At 37.6% G+C, this 20,588-nt stretch overlaps 1 protein-coding gene across 1 annotated transcript in view; it reads right to left on the minus strand.

The window, feature by feature from the left end:
• The window catches only part of LOC122810502 (SH3 and multiple ankyrin repeat domains protein 1-like), a 4,213,494-nt gene that overhangs the window by 1,781,954 nt on the left and 2,410,952 nt on the right, over positions 1 to 20,588 (minus strand). Inside the window, exon 11 of the mRNA XM_044082083.1 lies at positions 13,912 to 13,978. Coding sequence (XP_043938018.1) covers positions 13,912 to 13,978 — 67 coding nt within the window. The remainder of the gene's footprint in view (positions 1 to 13,911; positions 13,979 to 20,588) is intronic.

Here is a 20,588-nt window from a genome sequence, read left to right on the forward strand (position 1 = left end):
GGGAAACAGGGGCAGTATAGACAATGAGGGGCATGTGGACTCTGCAGGTGGAAGCAAAATTTGTATATATGCATATTATTTACAAACATGGAAGGGGGAGGGCCAAAATTAAAATAATGCAAAGGTAAAAGAGAGAAGGCTGACTGAAACATTAAGATGAATCAAATATAGACAGAACATAAAGAATAAGAATGAAGTGCTGAAGAGGAATAATGGGTCATTGTGAAAGAGAAGAAAGATAGTTGCTGGAAACAAAAACTGATAAAAACAATTATGGAGAAGGTAAAGGATAACAAAAAATATAGAATATACTCTATCAGAATATAAATGGGCTAATGGGGCGGCCACGGTGGTGCAGTGGTTAGCGTTGCCACCTCACAGGAAGAGATTCTCTGGTTTGATACTCAGCTGGGATGCCTTCTGTGTAGAGTATGCATGTCCTCCCTGTGGTCATGTGGGTTTCCTCTGGGTGCTCCGGTTTCCTCCCACATCCCAAAGACATGCTGTAGGTGGATTGGACACACTAAATTGGCCCTAGGTGTGAGTGCGTGCATGTGTGTGCCTTCTGTGGAAGGTTGGGCGCCGGGCTGGCAACTCGACACTGTAAAACTCCACTGCCAATCGTGAGCGGATGGTGAACCGCTGTGGTGACCCCTAACCAGGAAAAGCCGAAAGAAGAAGAATATAAATGGGCTAATGGTGAGGACAAAGAGAATATTGGGATATGTAAGGAGAAAGAGAACACAGATCATAGTATTACAAGAGATATACCTGTTGAGGTCTATAAAGTCTAATGTGAGGGGGATAGAGCCTAGTAGCTACTGCATAATTGAGGAAATAAGAACAGAAGGTAGGGTTAGCAATTCTAAGGATGGTGTGGCCAATGGTAATGGAAAGCAAACTGGAAGAGAGAATGGAGGAGGTGTACTGGGGATGACTGACAGAGTAAAAATGATAGTGGCTATTTATATTCCACCAGACATGACAACACCATCTTTGTGGAATATCCTAACAGAATAATTACATTCAGATGGGGTACTACTGTATGCACAGGAAACTGAAATATACTGGTGAGAAAGTGGGTGGGGGACCCACAATTAAAACTGAGGACAGATTATTAAAGTAATATATGACAGCTGTGAAGATAAATGATACCTGGAAACAGGTGAACAGGCAGGAGAAGGAAGGGAGACTTACATTTTACTTGCACAGATATCAGAGGTGGGCAGTCACGGATAAGTGTTATGTAACAAAGGAACACAAAAAATACTGGAGAGACAAGCTACAGAGCTGTTAACTTTGTCAGACCTTGCTTTCATTGAAATACTGTTGGATAAAGGAGAAGAAAGGCAGCAATAAAGGCACTAGAGGTTACCCAAGTACTTAATGGAGATGGAGGAGAGTATGAGATGAAAACTAAAAACTGAGAAAGAGAGACTGAGAGTTGGATGGCATGAAAAAATATTCACCAAAGTGTACAAGATAATGTGAAGGAGCTAGTCACCAAGAGAAGGAAGAGTTAAGGTTTGCTATTGGAATTAGTGACTCTCCAAAAAGAAGGGGGGATAGAGAGCGAGGGAAAAATTAGGAGAATAATAAATAGAACATTAGATGAGAATCTGTGAGCAAAGAAAATAGCAGTAGAAAACCTGTATTTTGGAGAAAGGAATAAAAAATGTAATAAGTTTTAATACAAGAGGATGAAAGAGAAATATACTGACTCAGATCAGAGGAAGGACATGAGAATAAGGAGGCATTAGCTGGACTATTAGAGGTGTTCTGGAATTTCTATCAAGATTTGTATGTGGAGAGGAACATAACATAAGGAAATGAGGGATGGTTCTACCAAGAGGAATAAACCCTAAAACGAGAAAGTGGATAAGTTAATCACAACAATAAAGAGTGAAGAAAAATCGGCATTGGAGAGGAGAGCAAAAGGTAAATCTCCTGGGAACATTGATAAGACTAACTAAAATGTGGGAGCTGAAGAAACAACATGTAATAGATGAATGGAGTAGACCTTTCAATAAGATATTAGAGGGAATGTTCTGTCAAGGTCCTGTATGGAGGCAGTTGTGGTAATACATAAAGCTGGAAAGGACCTGATGCTGTCAGAATCTTACAGACCCATTTCAGTTCTCAGTCATGACTATAAAGTGCTTTATGCAGATACAAGCTGACTAGGAAAACTATTACTAAAAATAATACATCAAGATTAAAAAGGGTTTGCAGATGGCAGGAGAACCACAGAACATACCATTTAACCATACAGATTTTTGCCTCATATTTTCAGTCAGCTCCTCATAAAAATCATGTTTTTTGACAAATCACTAGGATCATCTAAAGATTAAAGTCATTAAATAATGACATGCATTTAAGTTTCAGACTTCATATCCTTCAGAGAATGCATGCTAACAGAAATCCTGTTATTCTAACAACTTTCTAAGTACAATATTTAAAATATGTTGTATGGCTATTTTTGGGCCTTTGTCCCCCCATTATGTCAGGCTTTGCCCAGATTTCTTGTGCTAAGTGGTTGAGAGGTATGCCGCAGAAAATCTAATAAAAGTACTCTGATTCAAGATGCAAGGAAAAAAGTAAGACACTCGCATTAATATCATTCAATACAGAAATGGCATTTCACAGAGTTAGGTGGAGCTATATGACTGAAGTGGATAGAAGATGGAGAATGCCAGAGAGGTGGGCAGAGCTATTAAAACAAATGTATGTAGGGGCAATGGCTAAAGTGAAGATAATAGCTATGTTGAATATAATAAAGAGAGTGAGAGAGGAACACGACAGTGGTGTCATTTATCATCCTTACTGCTTGCAATTTATCTGGAGCTGCTGACAGAGATGATTAGAAGATCAAAAGAGAGTGCAGATGGGGATATCAGGAAAAAAAGTGATGGTAAATGAGGTATATACAGATGATTTACTGCTGATACTGTCTCATGCAAATGCATAAGTGAAATGTATCAAAATAGATATGGGTGTCACAGATGCTGAGAATGATTGTAGTGACAATTTATATATGCCTGGCAGGCCTTACTGATGTGACTACTACAAAAAAGTGAAATAGCTAAATAAGAAATTAATTTGGGGGTGGGGAGAAGCAGATGATGTCATGGGAAAAACTGAATGACACAGTAGAGGAGAGAAGGATGGGACTGTCAAATCTGAAAAGAAAACTTATATTCATGCCTGATAGCAAACATGTTAATATCATCAGATGCAAGGTACAAAGCATAGTGGAAAAAGCATTTTATAGGAGTTTTATAGGAGTTAGAGAAGGAGATGAGGAAGAAAAGATAAATAATAGATGTTCTGCTGCACACAAGATCAGAGAGGCTAAAATTGTAATGGGTGAAGAAAGCACACGAGGTATTTTGTAATAAGCAGCAGGAATGCAAATGGGAGATTTGGATAGAAAATATGATGCCAATAGGGGTATTGAGAAATACAATGTGGAGACAGGATACAAAATAATGCAAGGGGGCAAACTGGCTGCAACTAACCTCAGGGATGACGTTAAACAGGACAGAAATTAGGACTGGATTTCCATTAGATGAAGCAGGGGAATAGTAAGAGCATGGAGAGAGATGTAGGTGGAATACAATGAAACAGAACTGGAAGACAGGTATCATCAAACCATATACAAGAAATAGACTGTAGAAGGAGAGAGAGAAGAACTACAAAAGGGTTAATAGGAATGGGAAGGAAATGTCTTTCAGCTGTTAGGGAGATAAGAATAGATAAGCACAGAAGAGGATAGATAAAAGAAATAAACACCCACATACAGGGGACAGAACGGGCAGAGATTAAACAAAGATACATAACCAAAGCTAAGAGGTTCAGAATATTTCCCTGGAAATGCCTACTAAGTACTTTTAAACAAGCTTGAGACTAGCAAAGATATACCCGTGGTAGTTGATCTGTGCTGGAGATGTGGGGAGGCCAGAGGCACATGGCTACGTATCTGCTGTGAATGTACATTATTAGATCAAGTCAGAAAACAGAAAATAATTTAAAAGAGAATAGAGCCAACTTGAGAGTCAGCCAAATTACACCAAAACTGCCCTTATTGTTGTACGAGGAAAATGTAACTAATGAAGTATAAATTCTGGTGTTTATTTAATAATGATCATTGGGAAGAAAGTAATAACCAGAACATGGAAGAGAAGAGACTATCACCCTCCTCGGGTGTGGAGATTAAGCAGATGCTGCAACAGAGTAACTATTTTATGGCATCAAAGGAGAAAAAAATGTTAGGAAACTGAGCACATAGATAGCAGGTAAAAGCCAGCCCAAGCAGGCAGAACAGGGTCAAGTGTAAAACTGATAAAGAAATGGAAAGGCAACTGAAGTGAGAGACAAAAATTGAATTTCTGTATTCAGGAGCTCAAGGGATTGGTAGATCCTTGAGAACAACGATAACAGCACCTGTTTTAAGCTACTTTTTAGCCAAAACACGAGGTTATATTGGTACAGATATTAGAAGGATTCTGTGTGCACTTTAATAAAGCACAAGTTCTACTTTGCTGTATACAGTTTATGTTTGTAGTATTAGAAATGGGATTAAATGTCACAGAATATTGTTGAAAAATAAAGTGCAATGCGATGCTTAGAAAAAATAGAAATGAAATCATGACAATAGGCAGAGGGCAATTAACAGACATATAGTAGAACTACAAGAGAGAGACCCCCTTCTGCCCTTAGTCAAAAAGAAAGTGCACTATGTAAGAAGGCTGTGCAGTATGGAAGTAGAAAAAAAGCATATAAGTGCATCATATATGAGAACTGCAAGGGCTATAATACAACAATGTTAACCTATATAATAAAGCTTGTGACTCATTACAAAAAAGTCATTATTTTAGTTTTGTAGGAGTAAAGTTTATTTTTTAAGCAAAATTGAATACTTTACTGTGGTTACTAAATGTATGAAGCAAACAAATGGTCATTTTTTATCGTAGACATCTGAGGTGTGCATTGTCAACACAACTGCTATAATTGCTGGGTATTGGGATGTCTTTGGATGAAAATGACCAACCTTATCTCATTGACTCACATTAAAAAGCATTATTTTGACATAGCAGAACTGCATGTTTTTGTGTGAAGCCAGTTTAAATACTTTATGACAATGTTAACAAAAAGCAGACATCAGAAATGTACATAAGAAAGTGGCTGTTGATAATGGATGTAGAGCTGTCTGTGGATTTGATTACTTTTTGTATGTGTAATGGGGTGGAGATTAACTGGAAGTAACAAAATGGCCAGAATTTCTTTCACTTTTCAACACATACTAACTTCAGAATTTTATACAATAAGTGTATATCTTTTGCAGTCTATGCAGGTTGTGCACATTAATAACTAATCATTGGCACAGTGGTGCAGTAAATACTGTTGTATATCTCAGTGTCTGGTTTTCTGACTTCTTGGCTGTGATTCCTTCTGTGTGGAGTGTGTGCATATCTTCCCCATCTTCATGTATATTTTATACAGATTTTCTGGTTTCTTCCCCAACACTCACTTGTAAAACTGGATTTTGTTGTAGCTTAATTAGGAGCTCCATCTTAGCCTCTATCCTGACCCCACTTAGTCGGAAACTAGAATTGCTCAGATTTGTCCATACGTGCTCACTATGGCTTGGAGGTGACAGTGTAGCTGTGTAGCCAATGTTTGTATAATTTGCTCACAACCAAACCTAGAATGCCACTGCAGCTTATCTAGGAGATGAGTATTATACTGATGCAAAAACTTGCATTACATTATTCTGATTATTATTATTAATTCATTTTCCCTACAAACATCAGATGTGTATCCAAGCAGCTATCTTTTGTGGGTAGGGGGTAAGGGGGTATATGCTGTGCATATACATCTAACAGCAATATTATTGTGGCCATTTTTTTTCACTTTCATATCAATCTAACATAACAGGGTTAAACAGAAAATGTGTGTCTTTTCAAGACAGTGGGGACAGGAGGCATGGGTTGCAGGCATGTGTTAGTGGAAACTTAAACTATATTCATGAGACTATTTCTTCTTTTACTTTCATCTCAATCAAACACCAGAAGGTATACAGAAGGGGACTTCCTTTTTGGTGGGGAGGGGGTGCTGGTGTAGGTATGCAAACACTTTCTCCCAGTATGATATAAAGGTTTATGTATAGAGTTTAAGTGGTTGTTTTTTCAGCTTACCACTTATAAAAAAGCAAATATCAAAAATGGTAACCCTGAACCCCCCTCCCCCAAAATAAAAGTCCACACAGACAACTCTACAGTCTTACTACAGTGAAGGAGAGAGGAAAAAAAACATGACTGCACTACCAAATCACACAGTACAATATATTGCTGTAAAACTCACCATGAAATTACATTTTTAAACTTAAGCCACTCAACCACAAGTGCAGCAATAGCCTGATAAATTGAATACATTTAAGTGAATATCATTCTTTTTGTTAGCCAGTTGAACAAGATCAACAATTTCGGAGGTTGGCAAATATGCCCTGTCTCCAGGGATTCTGTGATCTCAGAGCTGAAATAAATTAAACATCAACACACTTCTGTGCATGCTCCAGTTATAATCTTTGAAACATGCATATTATAAAAGAATGGTTATTACATGTTCCAAAGAATAGCAACGGAACATGCACAGAAGTGTGTTCTCCATATCTTATATCAAACTATGGAAGAAATCAATATACATGCAAGATGCATGTAATCTTTATGCCCTTTGCCTTTATGTGTGTGAATGAATAAAACTTAATTCCATTCTGACATACGTTTGCATTTTGTTAGTGCCCTACTGAGCAAATAAAGAGGAGATTGCTTTTCTAAAACATTTTAATTCTAGATTAGCCTTTCTGGTTAATTTGTTTTTCTGGTGTACCTGATCCGAGATGAGAGTGACATTATGTTCAGTAAATTGATCCATGCATTTATTTTCATCATACACTATAATGGGCAGCTGTGTAGATAATTAAGTGAAATGTTACCCAATGAAAATAAGCTTTCAGTTCTTAAGACAGATTTTGCCGTTATGACCTGTAACTCTGTCAAAAGCTTTGATAATTCATAAGTTACTCTTTATATGTCAAATCACCAAAACTAGGAAATTTAAAACTTGGATAAGTTAGGGTTCCATACCTCAACATTCTGGTGTGCTTACTGTAAGTGTCTAAAGGAATTAACAGACAATGTTTTTACACTTGCAGTTTTTTATACGGCATATGACCATGTTGTCCTGCAACAAATAATATAAATAAATGAAGCAAACACAACAGAAAAAGGCATATCACATTCTCACAAATTTAGTAAATGCTGGAGCCATTGGCTGAATTAAGAGAAAAAAATCACTGCTACATACAAAATGTGTGGTCTTAATTACTCCAGTATCATTTAGTGAGTTGTTATAAGATTCAAGGTATAATATTGTTGACAAATGTTAAGAAATGAATCATTTTTCACAACTGCTCCATAATGCTGTGCATGATGACAAGAACTGCAATAACAAACCTACCAACAATTTGATTTCTTTGCACTGCACATGCCTCATTACGAATTAGTTTTGAAAGTTGTGTTTTTGGTCACCAATGGGGTGGTGATAATCAATACAAAACATTAAAAACATTGTGTGGGAGCTCTCCTTTATGGGTCCAGTAAACGATTATGGAAATGCAGGCTTTTAGATTAATGTGTAGCATGGGGAATGCCATCTTCAGTTTCTTCATACATTAACAGCAGAGTTAAGCAGACTTGTCTGAATTATTATGGGATTTATAAACACTACAAATAACTATTTTTGCAGAGTGAAAAGGAACCAATAAAAGCTTACACAACTGTGCCCTATTAGGTGAGCTTGTAGTGTTTTTTTACAAGCTTCTATCAAGTCTTTGCAATTCAAATTAGCTTGGCTTGCTTTTCATATAAAATATCCATACTAAACTGAAAATACTTTAACACTTTGTTTTTATTCATTTTGAAGTTTTGAAAGAAATATCTAGCTTGATATCCAATAGCTATAATACAACAAAAGTTATAGTGGTTAAGACACGAGTCCATAAATCAAAGTATTCGCAAACAGGCAATATACACCAGCAGCACTTTTAGTTTGGAGGATAGTCAATGCATCTAAAGTATGGTTTGGGGACTTGTGAAGAAACAGAAGTACCTGAAAGTACAGAAGCCTGCACACACTTGGACATTCAAACTCCATACAGAAGGTATCCCAGGTAAATGAACTCACTGATGAAAAGCATGAGATGGTAAAAACAGAATCCCCTGCAACATAAAACAAAGCTCAGCCCTATCCATATTCAAGCACAACTTCGACCTATTGGCTGGTGATAAAAATAAAAAAAATACTCCAGGGCTGCACACTGTACTATTAATGGAACAAGGAAGCTCCCAAATGCTTTATTTCATGCACGAGTACCCTTATATTATCTAGTGTATTACCCCAGTTATTCTCACTAGGGGTAGTATACAATTATTGACTGTGGGATGGGTAAGGCCAATCTAACATAAAATGGGACAGGTTAATTCAAGAATTAAAAGGGAAACTGGCTAGGCTTGAAGTGGCCTGCAAGGGCAGCTAGCCTAATACTTGCACATGAGCAGCAATCACTGCAGCAATGCATCACAGTGAAACCCTATCTGCCAGACTCCCTTCTTTAGCCACATATTTACATGCCTTGGAACAAAGCCCATCGGCAGCCAAATGTATTTATCTCTTTTGATTATTAGATATTTTTCATGAGCAAGGGAATTTTTACAGTTTTGCATTATACTTTAGTGGTTCAAAGGATGGGTAAGCAGATAGTCACATGTCCTCCATTAGGCTCTCCAAAATGAAAGGTGGACAGTTGACACTGGAATGAGTAAGAATTGGAAGGACATATATACAAGGGTAGCAAACAAAATGTTTTGTTCTTTTTGCAAAATACTATGGCAAAAGCAAACAGGTTCATATGTCATTTCCAATACATGGTAACATCATACCGAACTAGCCATGTGTGTACAGGTCATGTGAGGATATGTATATCATAGTATGAACAACATACAGGTAGGTATGGATTCATACTATTAGCTCCATCATATACTGCATTCAGTAAGAACAGTTCAAGGGTAATCTTAAGGTCACAACAGATAGACTTCTGTTTTAGCAAATACACAATACACAAACAATAACCCTCCAATTTAAATGTGGTATTATCTGTAGTGTGAAATAAGCCTTAACTGAAGCATTATTGCAGTCCATGCAATACATTTTCTTGCATTTAAAGAATACGGTTTGCAACTCCCCATGTAGTCTTTGTGGTGTGAGGTAACATTTGTGTACATTCTTGCATCAAACTGCCTAGGATAACTGCACATGGCACGCATTTTCTACATTACATCACCAGGGTACAATATTTACCTAACTGTGATGTGGTTCATAAAAAGCCATCAACTCTGTGTCTTCTGACTTTCTGAAATAAAGCCTGTTGTGTGCAACAGAAGGTTCTCAGCATTCTAGTTCTCCTTGCTCAGACAAAACATCCACTCTTTCTTAATAAGCGAGAGGATTTTAATGACCATCACCTATGTCACTTTGATTTACTCTTTCTTAAAGACAAATACATTAGCAGTCAAAATGTTCTTTATTTCTTCTGGGAAAAGGATACCGCTAATAAAATGTAGATAACAGAATGCTTACAATCACTTCAAAAATGTAACTCACTGGGAAACAAGTAAAATATTAAACAGAAGTTCACATTAAACTCAACAAGACATTTTGTGAAGTTTTGTTTGCGTCTCAGAAATAATAGCAATAGAATATCCACATATGTAAATTTACATAGCTGATTAAGCATTATATTTTGATGGGAAGTAATATTTTTCTGCTGAGTAATCTAATAACATTTAAAACAATTCCACAGTACTGAGATTGATACTAATCTGAAAGCAGCATGTTTTATTTCTCTACGGACCCTAAAGTAATCATTCTAGTCTCTTCAAACAAATATACTTTTGGATAGCTTTATGAAGCGGAAAGTACAAACAAAACATATCAGTTAGAGTGAACCAAGAGTGTGTGCATGCATGGATTTTCCATAAAATTATTCTTAAACCCAAGAATAAGTGTGTTTCGAAATAACTATACTGTGGCAGAAATATGTATTTCCAGAAATGTATTATTTAATGAAGTGACACACACTCATATACAACACTAAATATCCTGGCAACATTTCTATCAACAGCTTTGAAAGCTGTTACAAACTTCTTCCTTGCCATGTTTATATCATTTGAATACAGCACAGATTTTATTGCAGCTTTTAAAGCTGTGAAATCATTGCTAACACTGTTCTGCCGAGATTGCTGTGTGTGTGTGCTATAACACATGACCTCACTGTAGCAGCTTTCAAAGATGTATAATATTTATGCCCCTTTGAAAGCTCTTATGATTAAGTCTCATAGAAGAGCAGTCTCCAAGTAGCTTATCTTTTTGCTAATTAGGGAGTATGATCAAGACTCTCAAGGCATTACATATGTGCTCTACAATTCTCTTGTCTAGTGAAGCATTCTCTATGGGCATGCTTACCATATAAATATGACAAACCTAATTTCATATAATATTTTAGAATTAGTACACAGTGCATTAGGAAAAATTACAGTTATGTGAAATAATCCGTACACCTGATGACTGAAAGAGAGAGAGATGTCTCGCAGTAGTATAGAAAATTAGCCTAGTAAGACCATTAATAGGTCTCTCACTGGTCTGCTTTGTAATGCAGGTTGCAAGTCATTCTGCAATATAACAATGTTAAGTTTCATGCTGCTGAAACTTTTGTTTTAATGGTTCTTGTAGCTATAGACAAAACAGAATGTCGTTTTGTGCAGTGTACAACACAGCAACAAATTAAAAATTAGCCAACAGTTAAACTACTACTAATAATGTACAACAGCAGAATAAGTACAAGCAAACCGTAAAAGTACAGGAAAAGGCAGTAGTAGGAAAAGAATATCTGTAACACTGAAAATGTCGTTCTTTCTCCAAGTCTCTCTCTCTCTCTCTCTCTGTTGCTCGTTCTCAGTCAGTCAACCACTGTTCTGGTAAGTTTCTTACTTAATCATATGACCTATCTTTCAGGAGGGCTTTTGCCACAGCAGAACAAGAGGGCAGATTTTTCAGTGTCCTATCCTACTTGACAAAGAGAAGGGTGGGGAGTTGTTAGAAAAGTTTGTTTCAGTGTATCAGACTTACAGATGCAGCTCAGCTGCCTGTCTCTGTACAGCCTGAAGTGTTTAGGACATGAATGAGCACATGACAAAATGGCAGCTTCTCAAACATGCTAGGAGTCAGTCATTTTTGACAAAGGCAGTCACTTGTATTAGTAAGGTAAAAACCTTACTCATTATGCCAACCCCGCCCACAAATATTAGGCACTTGTGGAATGTTCTGTTATTTGTCTTCATATGCTCATAAAAACTATAATAAACTTCAGTCTGCTTTGTAAGCTGGTGTTCCAAATGTCAGATTTATAGGATGTCAAGCTGTTTGTGATGATGTACAGTTTGAATGCTGTTTATCAGACTGCACTGTCACATGTATTTTTTTTTACTTTGGCAAACCTTTTTGATCTTCAGTACCACCAGTGAAGTCCTGAATGTATGTAACCAACTGATTCATTTTCTAATTGATGCTCAGTTTCACTCACTTATAAAAAATCAATTATTCGTGCACCAGAGGCAGACATATCTGGTCAGTACAGAGGTTCTGACAAAGTAAGGAGTTGTGGCCAATGGCCGATTATTCTAATTGATGTCATGACAGCCTGCTCCCATTCTGTGCTATGTTAAATTCTGGAAGATATACACTCAAGCAAACTGCAGAAAATGCTCACTCCATCTCTTTTAAAGGATAGGTCATATACAAGTCAAGCTAAGAATGCCATGTCAAGCTACTATTAACTGTCAGGAGGTTTTCAAATAAAACAGATAAACCTTTCCTTATTAGATATGCTAATTTGTGAAACAACTTACAAAGAAAAATAGATAAACAGACAATTTACATTTTCTATACTACAGAGACTTCTGCTATGATGTTTTGAAATTCTATTAAGCAGAGCTGTCCCCTACACACAGAGTCCCTAATTCATAGATAGTCCTTGTCTTGTAAAAAAAAAAAAAGTGCATTTGAGGACCCTTATTGTTGCTCTTGGCATAGAAAATGAATTCTCTCTAGTTCTGTGACATAGACTGATGAAGCCCTATGACCCAGACAGCTATTGGCTTAGGAACTAGTGGAGCTGGGTAGGAAGTGGTACAGATTACTCTTGTGAAGGGGTAGTCCTACTGGTCCTAATTTCGGGCTGGGATATGGCCCTTTGCTCGGTATTAAGAGGAAGAGATGGAGCTAAATCAACACATTGTGTACTGAAGCATATGACAACAGTAGTTCATTCCAATTATGACACACACACACACACACACACACACACACACACAAATCCACTGGCATGCAGGACAGCATATGCAATGTTGCTGGCTACTCTGCTCCACTTCTATTCCACAAATCACAACTTCTAAGGTCCCATCTCCAGGACAGCAGCAGGGACAGTAAAAAGTAAAATGGAGCACCCAAACAGCTGATGGTTAGCTGGAGGGTATATATAAAAAGGGTGGGGGGGGAGGCATAAAAGAGAAAAAAAAAATTCTATTGTGATAATGAGTTAGCCCTCTCACCACATTTTCACTGTCTACTAACCAGTCTGCTAAAGATGACAGATGCAGAATTCACTTTGTGAGGAAATCCACAATAACAAATGTAGATAAACTCTCTTTTGACAATGTTGTCAGCTACATAGATAAAATCATGAAATCTATCAGGGTCCAAAAACGTAAATGTTATTAAATTATTTCCTTATATTGGAGCAATATAAATAAATTGCTATTTTGCAGTGAGGCCATAAACATTAAATTATCAGCCGTGCCAGCCAGCTTCTGAAATACCATATAAGCAAAGCAAGCATGACATTCAACATCCTATTCTGGAATGTGGCCAAGTGGTGATGCCCTTTAACCTTTTTCAGAGCCCATCTCCCTCCTGTTGTCTGGATCTATCTTCAGAAAGAAAGATCTCCAACTGGGCACAGCAAGCAGACAGAGTAGTGGAAGGAAAATAAAAGGCATTAATTCAGATACTGAATAGGTCTAGCACACTCCTGTTTTATCTTCTTAAATGTCATGGTGGCAATACAAATGTTATCTGTCTCTGTTACATTTGACTTTCATAAAACAAAGTGACATATAATAATAAAGAGCATAAAATTGCTTGGCATGTTTATAGCATAACGGTTAGATTTAAGCATGAATTTGGCAGAACACACTGTCAGTCATCTAATCTGTTTTGTTTATCTGAACGTCACCATGAGATGGTAAATGCGTATTTCCTTGACAACTAACATAAAAATGACTTGCGATATTCTTACGTTTTCAAAACATGAATGATTATTTCTTTGTTATTGTACCAACAGATTATTTAAAATTATAGCATAATTTACGAAATGTCTCAGGTTTACAGAAAAGCAAAACACTAGGATATCTCAAAGAACTGTTGATACGAAGTTAACATTAACTGTAAAAAAAAATTATTTTGTTTACTTAAGTGGTTTAAAAGTAGAACTGGTTTATTAACAAGCCTAGTAGAAATGCATAGCTTTGAGGAAACACACTTGCAATACTCACTATTATTAATACTCCTGTAGTACTTTTAGTCTGCTTCTATAAAGCAATAAATGAAATACTTGAACATGTACTTTTATGTAAAACAATAAGACTACTATATGATTCTATAATTATAAAATGCGGAACTGGGTGATAAATAGTAAATGTATATTAGTCTGTTACGGTAACGCGGACCTTCACTTACCAATATCAGTTTCTCTGTGATTCTTGATGAATTCAGCCAGTTCAAAATTTCCAGCAATTATAGCCACCTTCAGAAAGATGAAAAAAAAAGTCATGCATTATCAAAATGAATAAAACTGTTACGACAACAACTGATAATGTCACAACATATTAAGCATAAAATGCATATGCGTGGATGGCAGCACCCACATTATAAGTTAGCATCATTTGCATATTTATAAAATGGCATTTACTACTAATTCCAAATGCACCATTCAAGAAAATATGCACTTTTGCAACACTGCATACAAGAAACAATTCAGTGCACTGATTTTTCTATTTTTCATTTATTTAATTATGTAAAAGAACTAATGTGGAAAATAAACATGTCATTGAGCAACACAACCCCTAATCTGTAATACATTAAGCAGTATTATACCAACAAGGATGCCTGTGAAATGAAATGTTGCCATCAGTCCCTGTAATTGAAGAGCTTAAACTGTGCCAACATTCCACATCATGTTATTCACTGTGCATAAGGGACACTGACATAAGCTGATCTTGATCCAGTCCAGTTTGGGATATTCATGGGCAAGAAATTAAGAGGAAGCCAAAGTAGGACAACATGAAGGTTGTTGATATGATGGCTGCATCTTTGCCTGTAGATGATGATGTTCTCTTAGACTCAGCTGACTGCGATCTCCAGTATGCATTGGACCTGTTCACTGTGGGGCATGAAGTGGGCAAGTTAGCACCCCCAAATCAGACATCAGAGTCCTCTCAAGAAAATTTCTCTCTGGAAGTAAGTGGAAGGAGTTATCTTGGATGGAAGAGTTTAAGCATCTTAGGGATGTATCTTTGAGTGATGGTACATTAAACTGGAAGAAAACTATTGGGTGGGTACAGTAGTGACAGCACTACAGGTGCTGTACCAGTCTGTTGTGGTGAAGTTCACAGGGTCATAGGTTACTAAGCTACTGCCCACTAGAGCCCTTATAAACCTAGCTGGGTACTCCAAATCACATGTGTCCCAAGTATCAAATTGGGGGCTTGTTGGTAGGTAAGTAGATAAGGATTTGTAAAAGGATCTGTCCATAAGGGACATGGGTGCCAGACCAGGGTAAATTTATCATTTCCCATGCAATTTTCAAGGTTTTGCTTGAATATGATAAGGGATGAACTCTATTTTACATGGCTAAAGAGCCTATTCCATAGTGCAGGGATTCCTCGGGACACATCTCTGGCTCTCCAGCATATTCTGTTTATGTCACAAGTGAAACCAAGATCCTTGAATCAAGCATTCTGGTACTGTTTTGTTTTGCGCATGTCAAACAGATTCATCAGGGCTGGATCTGAGGAAGTTTTGTTATGGACTGACTAACTTTGAGTTTCTATAGGTTCAGCATGAGTTATTATACTGACATTTCTTACTATTTTGGGTTTCTGGTGTTCTATCACCAGTCCATTTTCTGATAACACACAGGATTCTTCTTACTGTCCAACTACAATAGAGTTCAAGGCCTTTTTCTAGATTTAATGCCAACTAACTTCTCCTGGTATTGTTTCTGGATTTGAGTGTAATGGTTTTGCTACACCCCCCCTCCCTAGAGACACACACACACACACAAATACACATTCTTATACCACGATTTCAGATAAAACCAAAAATAATCGGGGACAAAGGCTGTAAATCAGGGACAGTTTTTAAATACTAGCATTATTGAATTGACAGGAATAAAAGGAAGTGAACTAATATACACTGTCCAATGTAAACAAAGTTTGCAACTAAAATGACCATCATTATTTATTGTAATCCACCTCTATAGAGAAATTACCAGTTCTAAGAGGGACAGAGCAGACATATCCCAGAAAATGACAGTTGAGAGGTGTCAGCCTGGCACACTGTCAATGGATTTTTCTACATACAGCCACATGATGTAACATTTTTTCTATAACTGTACAACTTTTACACATGTAAAGGGATACTTTTTTTGTCACTGAATATATGTTACTTGCACTTAATTGTTCCCAATGCAATTTCAGTATATAGCTTCGTGGGTATATTGCTAAACACAGATTTAAAAAAAAAGCACAGGGATGAGCCATATGACTAAAATGCACATAAAGTAAAAAATAAATAAAACTATTTTGCATGTGTGAATTTCCCCTTATGACACCTCCCCACCTCTGTCATCTCTGGACATATTAATTCTGGAAATGGAATCGAGTGAAGGAAAGTTGAAAATCTCTTACTCTCACTGTTCTGTAATTTTACTAATTATAATGTAAAGCTTTCAATGAAAGTGGAAGTCAGTTAAACAAAATAGCAAGTTCCCATTTCCATAAATCACAAGGTGCTTAGCAACACGAGTCCACAGTTTTGTACAGAGCTGTGTATGTGTTTGTTTAGTCTAGATATACTGGTGTGGAGTATTCTGAATGATTTGTAACACTGTGGTGTTGCACTAAATGCCAAATTTGTTAAAACACCATGAGGCCTGATAATGTATATATATATTTATATTTATATATATATATATATATATATATATTTATATTTATATATATATATATATATATATATATATCTATATCTATATCTATATATACATATATATATATATATATATATATATATATATATATATATATCTATATATATATATATAGATATAGATATATATATATATATATGTACACATATATATTACACTTACTTAGTGTTGGCAGTTGGGGAAAGGGCTGCATTCTAAATTATTACAACTACGTTAATGGCAGTAATCACACTACTGAAATAACATGTTATGTATAGTCACATGACTGACATGAGAGGCAGAATGAGGCATGGGGTTTGATGTTAGCCACATTTATACGTGCAATGAAACAGCTCACAGCTGCAACACAAGCACTGAGAATAAAGAAGAAAAGACGGTGATAGAAATGAGAGACAGGTAGGGAGAAGGCAGGCATATATTTTTTAGGGCATGTGCTGATTTTACATTTTTCAATGAAAAAGGCAGAGGGACACAGTACTAAGAAGCATGTGTGGGAAGGAAAGAAAAAAATAAAGAATGAAACAGGAACAGCAAAACAAAAATAAAAAAGAAGTCATGTACAGACACAAATGATGGCAACAATGGAGAAATACAGACAGAGGGAGGACATTTTGTGATAGCGAAGACTGGACTCTAGACAGAGAATGGAGATTCACACACAAAGAAGCAGAATACCATGATTATGTATGACACAGTACAAGGAGGGCCTGTCTTACTGGAACAGAGGAGAACATTCAAGATGTCAGTCACCTTCATTTCGTGTGAGGGGGTGACTTCAAAATACAGAAAGGGATATCAGAATTAGTGACAGACTCATGGCAATCACAGTTTAATGTAGAGATAAGGCAGTATTCATAACAACATGCCCACAACAAGCTTATGATAGCAAGGAAAAGGGTGACTTCATGCAGCAGTTACCTAACTTACTATATAAAGCTGGACAATGTAAGTTGATATTGATAATTTGAGACCTGAAGGCACATAACAGAACAGGCTAGGAGGATGACCTGGGTCCAGATGGTGGGGCAACATGAATAAAGAAGAAGTCATTCTAAACTTCTGACTGGAAAATGTATTGATGGTGGCCAACACATGGTTCATCAGTTAAGACGATCACAAGATGATATACAAGAGTGGCCAACTCACAACTAAATTAGACTTCCTCCTAGTAAGAAAAGGGCACTGGGGTAAAAGCCATCCCCAGTGAAACAAATGGGCTACGGCATAAACTAATGGTTGCCACAACTTTAAGCAGTGGCCAGAGAATTCTGGTTGTAACGTCAACAGGGACTAGGCTGAAGACATGAAAGTTAGCTGGAGATAAAGCACAAAAGCTCAAGGAAATGCTCAGAATATTACCATCTCATGAGGAAGAGGAAGTAAGTTGAATTGCTAAAGAATGTTGGAGCCTAAAACAACATGTCTGAGGATTGTGTAACAGATATGTGGCCGAGACAGGTTTGGAAAATGGTACATATGGAAAGCTGGTGGTGGAATGCAGAAGTCCGGGAAATTGTCAAAAGAAAGAAAGAAAGCTCACTGGGAGATCAAAAAGATGGCCTGGTTAAGAAAAATACTGGTTGGCTAACAAAGAGGTTAAGAGAATTGTTGTAATAGCAAAGAACAAGACATCAGAGGCACTCTACCAGCTTCAGGAAAGAGACTCAGCAGATGGCACAAAGAAACTGTACTGGGTTGCAAAGCAAAGACCGAATGATGAAGATTATCATCATCAGGCACCCTTCATAAATGATGCCAGCAACAACATGCTCATCATGCCACTGGTCATCACAGGCAGATGAAATGAGTACTTCCATCAGCTTCTGAATGGAGAAAACCCCACATAAGCTGTACTGTGTGTCCCAGACACAGCCTACAATGAAAGAGGAGTAGCAGCACATCCTTGTAGAAGAAACAGCAAAAATAAGAAAATGAAGTCAGAGGAAAGCAGCAGACTCGGATGAGAACAGAGAAGACATGCATGTGCCTGCATAATATTCAAATCAGTGACATGTATTTGTGTGTGTGGCTCATATGGTGATGTGCATCTGTCAGCCCTGCTATAGCTATGTTATTTATATGCTTTCACAGGTTCCAGTGATAGGGGATCTAGGACAACAGGATAGTATATGACTGATATCAGTGGGTCACCTACGGCCAACAATGATGACAGAGTGGCACTGCCAGTAACATTTAGAATGGAGGCCATGCAGACATTACCCACATATGAAATGATGGCGGAAGAACAGCATGAACCTCCAGCCTCACCTGTGTTAAGCACTGAATATCCTTTTTATAACTCCATAGAAGCTACTTTGGATCTGTGAGTAGCAGTGCCTTTGAGGTGCATACACTCACTGCAATGGAGTGGAATTAAGGTGGCTGCTGATGCTGTCATGACTCCAAGTTATTTTTCACCTAGGTACCACTTCATATCAATTACTGGATGTGCAGATCCATATCATAGGCACAGACAATCACTATAAATGCCTTAGAGATTCTGTGCATGTATTTCATGGCCAATGTGCTGCATATGCAACATGATATAGCAGATATGGACATGAAGCAGACTTTTGCTGAGAGTAGAATACCTACGTGTCATCCATACCATCAACTGGTACATCTATAAGAAAACTAGCAAATGCCCACTATGACCATGCAAAGGTCTGAAAGTGTGATGCATTCTCAAAGGGCAAGTTTTTCAGATGGTAAACACCATTACCAAGACTGCAACACTATCGCTCATGGTCATGGCTGCCTCCTCCCCTACATGTGAGCACTCTGATGATCACAGCCAATACTTAAATGGTTCTAGTACACAGATGTCCACAGGACCAGGTTTTCCAGCTCCAATCTCCCTTTTTGGCCTACTAATTGCAATGGCTGATGGTATCCATCCTCAGGATGTGGACATTGTCCATTTAATGTCTCCTACATAGGTGGGTCACAGCACAGTTGCTCTACATTGTTCTTAAGCACTACACCACCTTTTATGCAGAACACATGTAGCCCCCACAATGCAGGACCACATGGTACACCTTGTCAATGTATCTGATATGGAACTGCTACCCTGATATTATACAATTTAATCTCTGACTACTCTAAGCCGATATCTGCATGTATGGTTACCAAATCCACTTTTATAATCCTTCCACTTATGAAAGCATTGCTGTCATTTACCTCTGTGCCAAACCCCACTTGTGTGGATTTTAATGACTTTGTCCTCCCCACCACTTTGGCCCATGTGGGTAAGGTGATGGTTGAAACACAACTCGGTCAGTCAGTACACTGAAATATATAGCTGGGGCTGCTGATAACATGCATCAGTTTTATTCTGTGTTGTCCTTGTCATGGGCACATAAGTTGTGGATCATTTGCCACCTCTTTGTTAGTGCAATGACATATTGTTCCTGCCTCTGCCTCACATCAGGTACTACTCTAGCTAGTTCTTCCACTGACCCCTTGCTCAAGTCATTTGCACTACTGCCACAGGTCTGACAGGCAGAACTGTGATGTGCTCAAACTGTATTTGCTTGCTAACTAAAATACTGTATAACATGTTACAGCCACAGACACATTACTACATGTCTCAGATGTGTACTGTAGTGCAGCAGCAGATGTAGCTATGCAGCACAATTGGGTGACCAGAACCCCAAACACATTCAGTAAGATTTTGTGTCTAACAGAGAGGTGGTGTGTGCCATTTCTGACATGGTCTGTAGGTTTCATATGGGGGAGTCATCAGCTATGATTCTAAGCAATATCTTTTATCACGTAAAACCTACAATAGTCAACAACATTATGGGTGGTCTGCTGCCTGTGTACTTAGGAATAGCATATCTATGAATTTGTGGCTGGCAATGTGTGGAAAATAAGCCCAAGCAAAATGCTGGTAGTGGTTATACATGTGCCAAAGTGTGAATCATGGAAACTGCCTGACAGACACATATACACATTGTTTATATTACCTTGTGCATTGCACACCAGCTGACAGTTGATGGAGGTGAAGTTCTGTGGAGCATTGAACCAGGTGTCTCTGGTTTCATATGGGGATATGGTTCTAAGCAATATTGCTTAGAACCATAGCTGATGACTCTCCCATATGAAACCAGAGACCTGGTCCAAAGCTCCAGAGAGCACCCCT

Source organism: Protopterus annectens, chromosome 9.part0 (assembly GCF_019279795.1).
Source record: "Protopterus annectens isolate FY-2018-M chromosome 9.part0, PAN1.0, whole genome shotgun sequence".
In the NCBI taxonomy this organism is placed as follows: Eukaryota; Metazoa; Chordata; order Ceratodontiformes; family Protopteridae; genus Protopterus; species Protopterus annectens.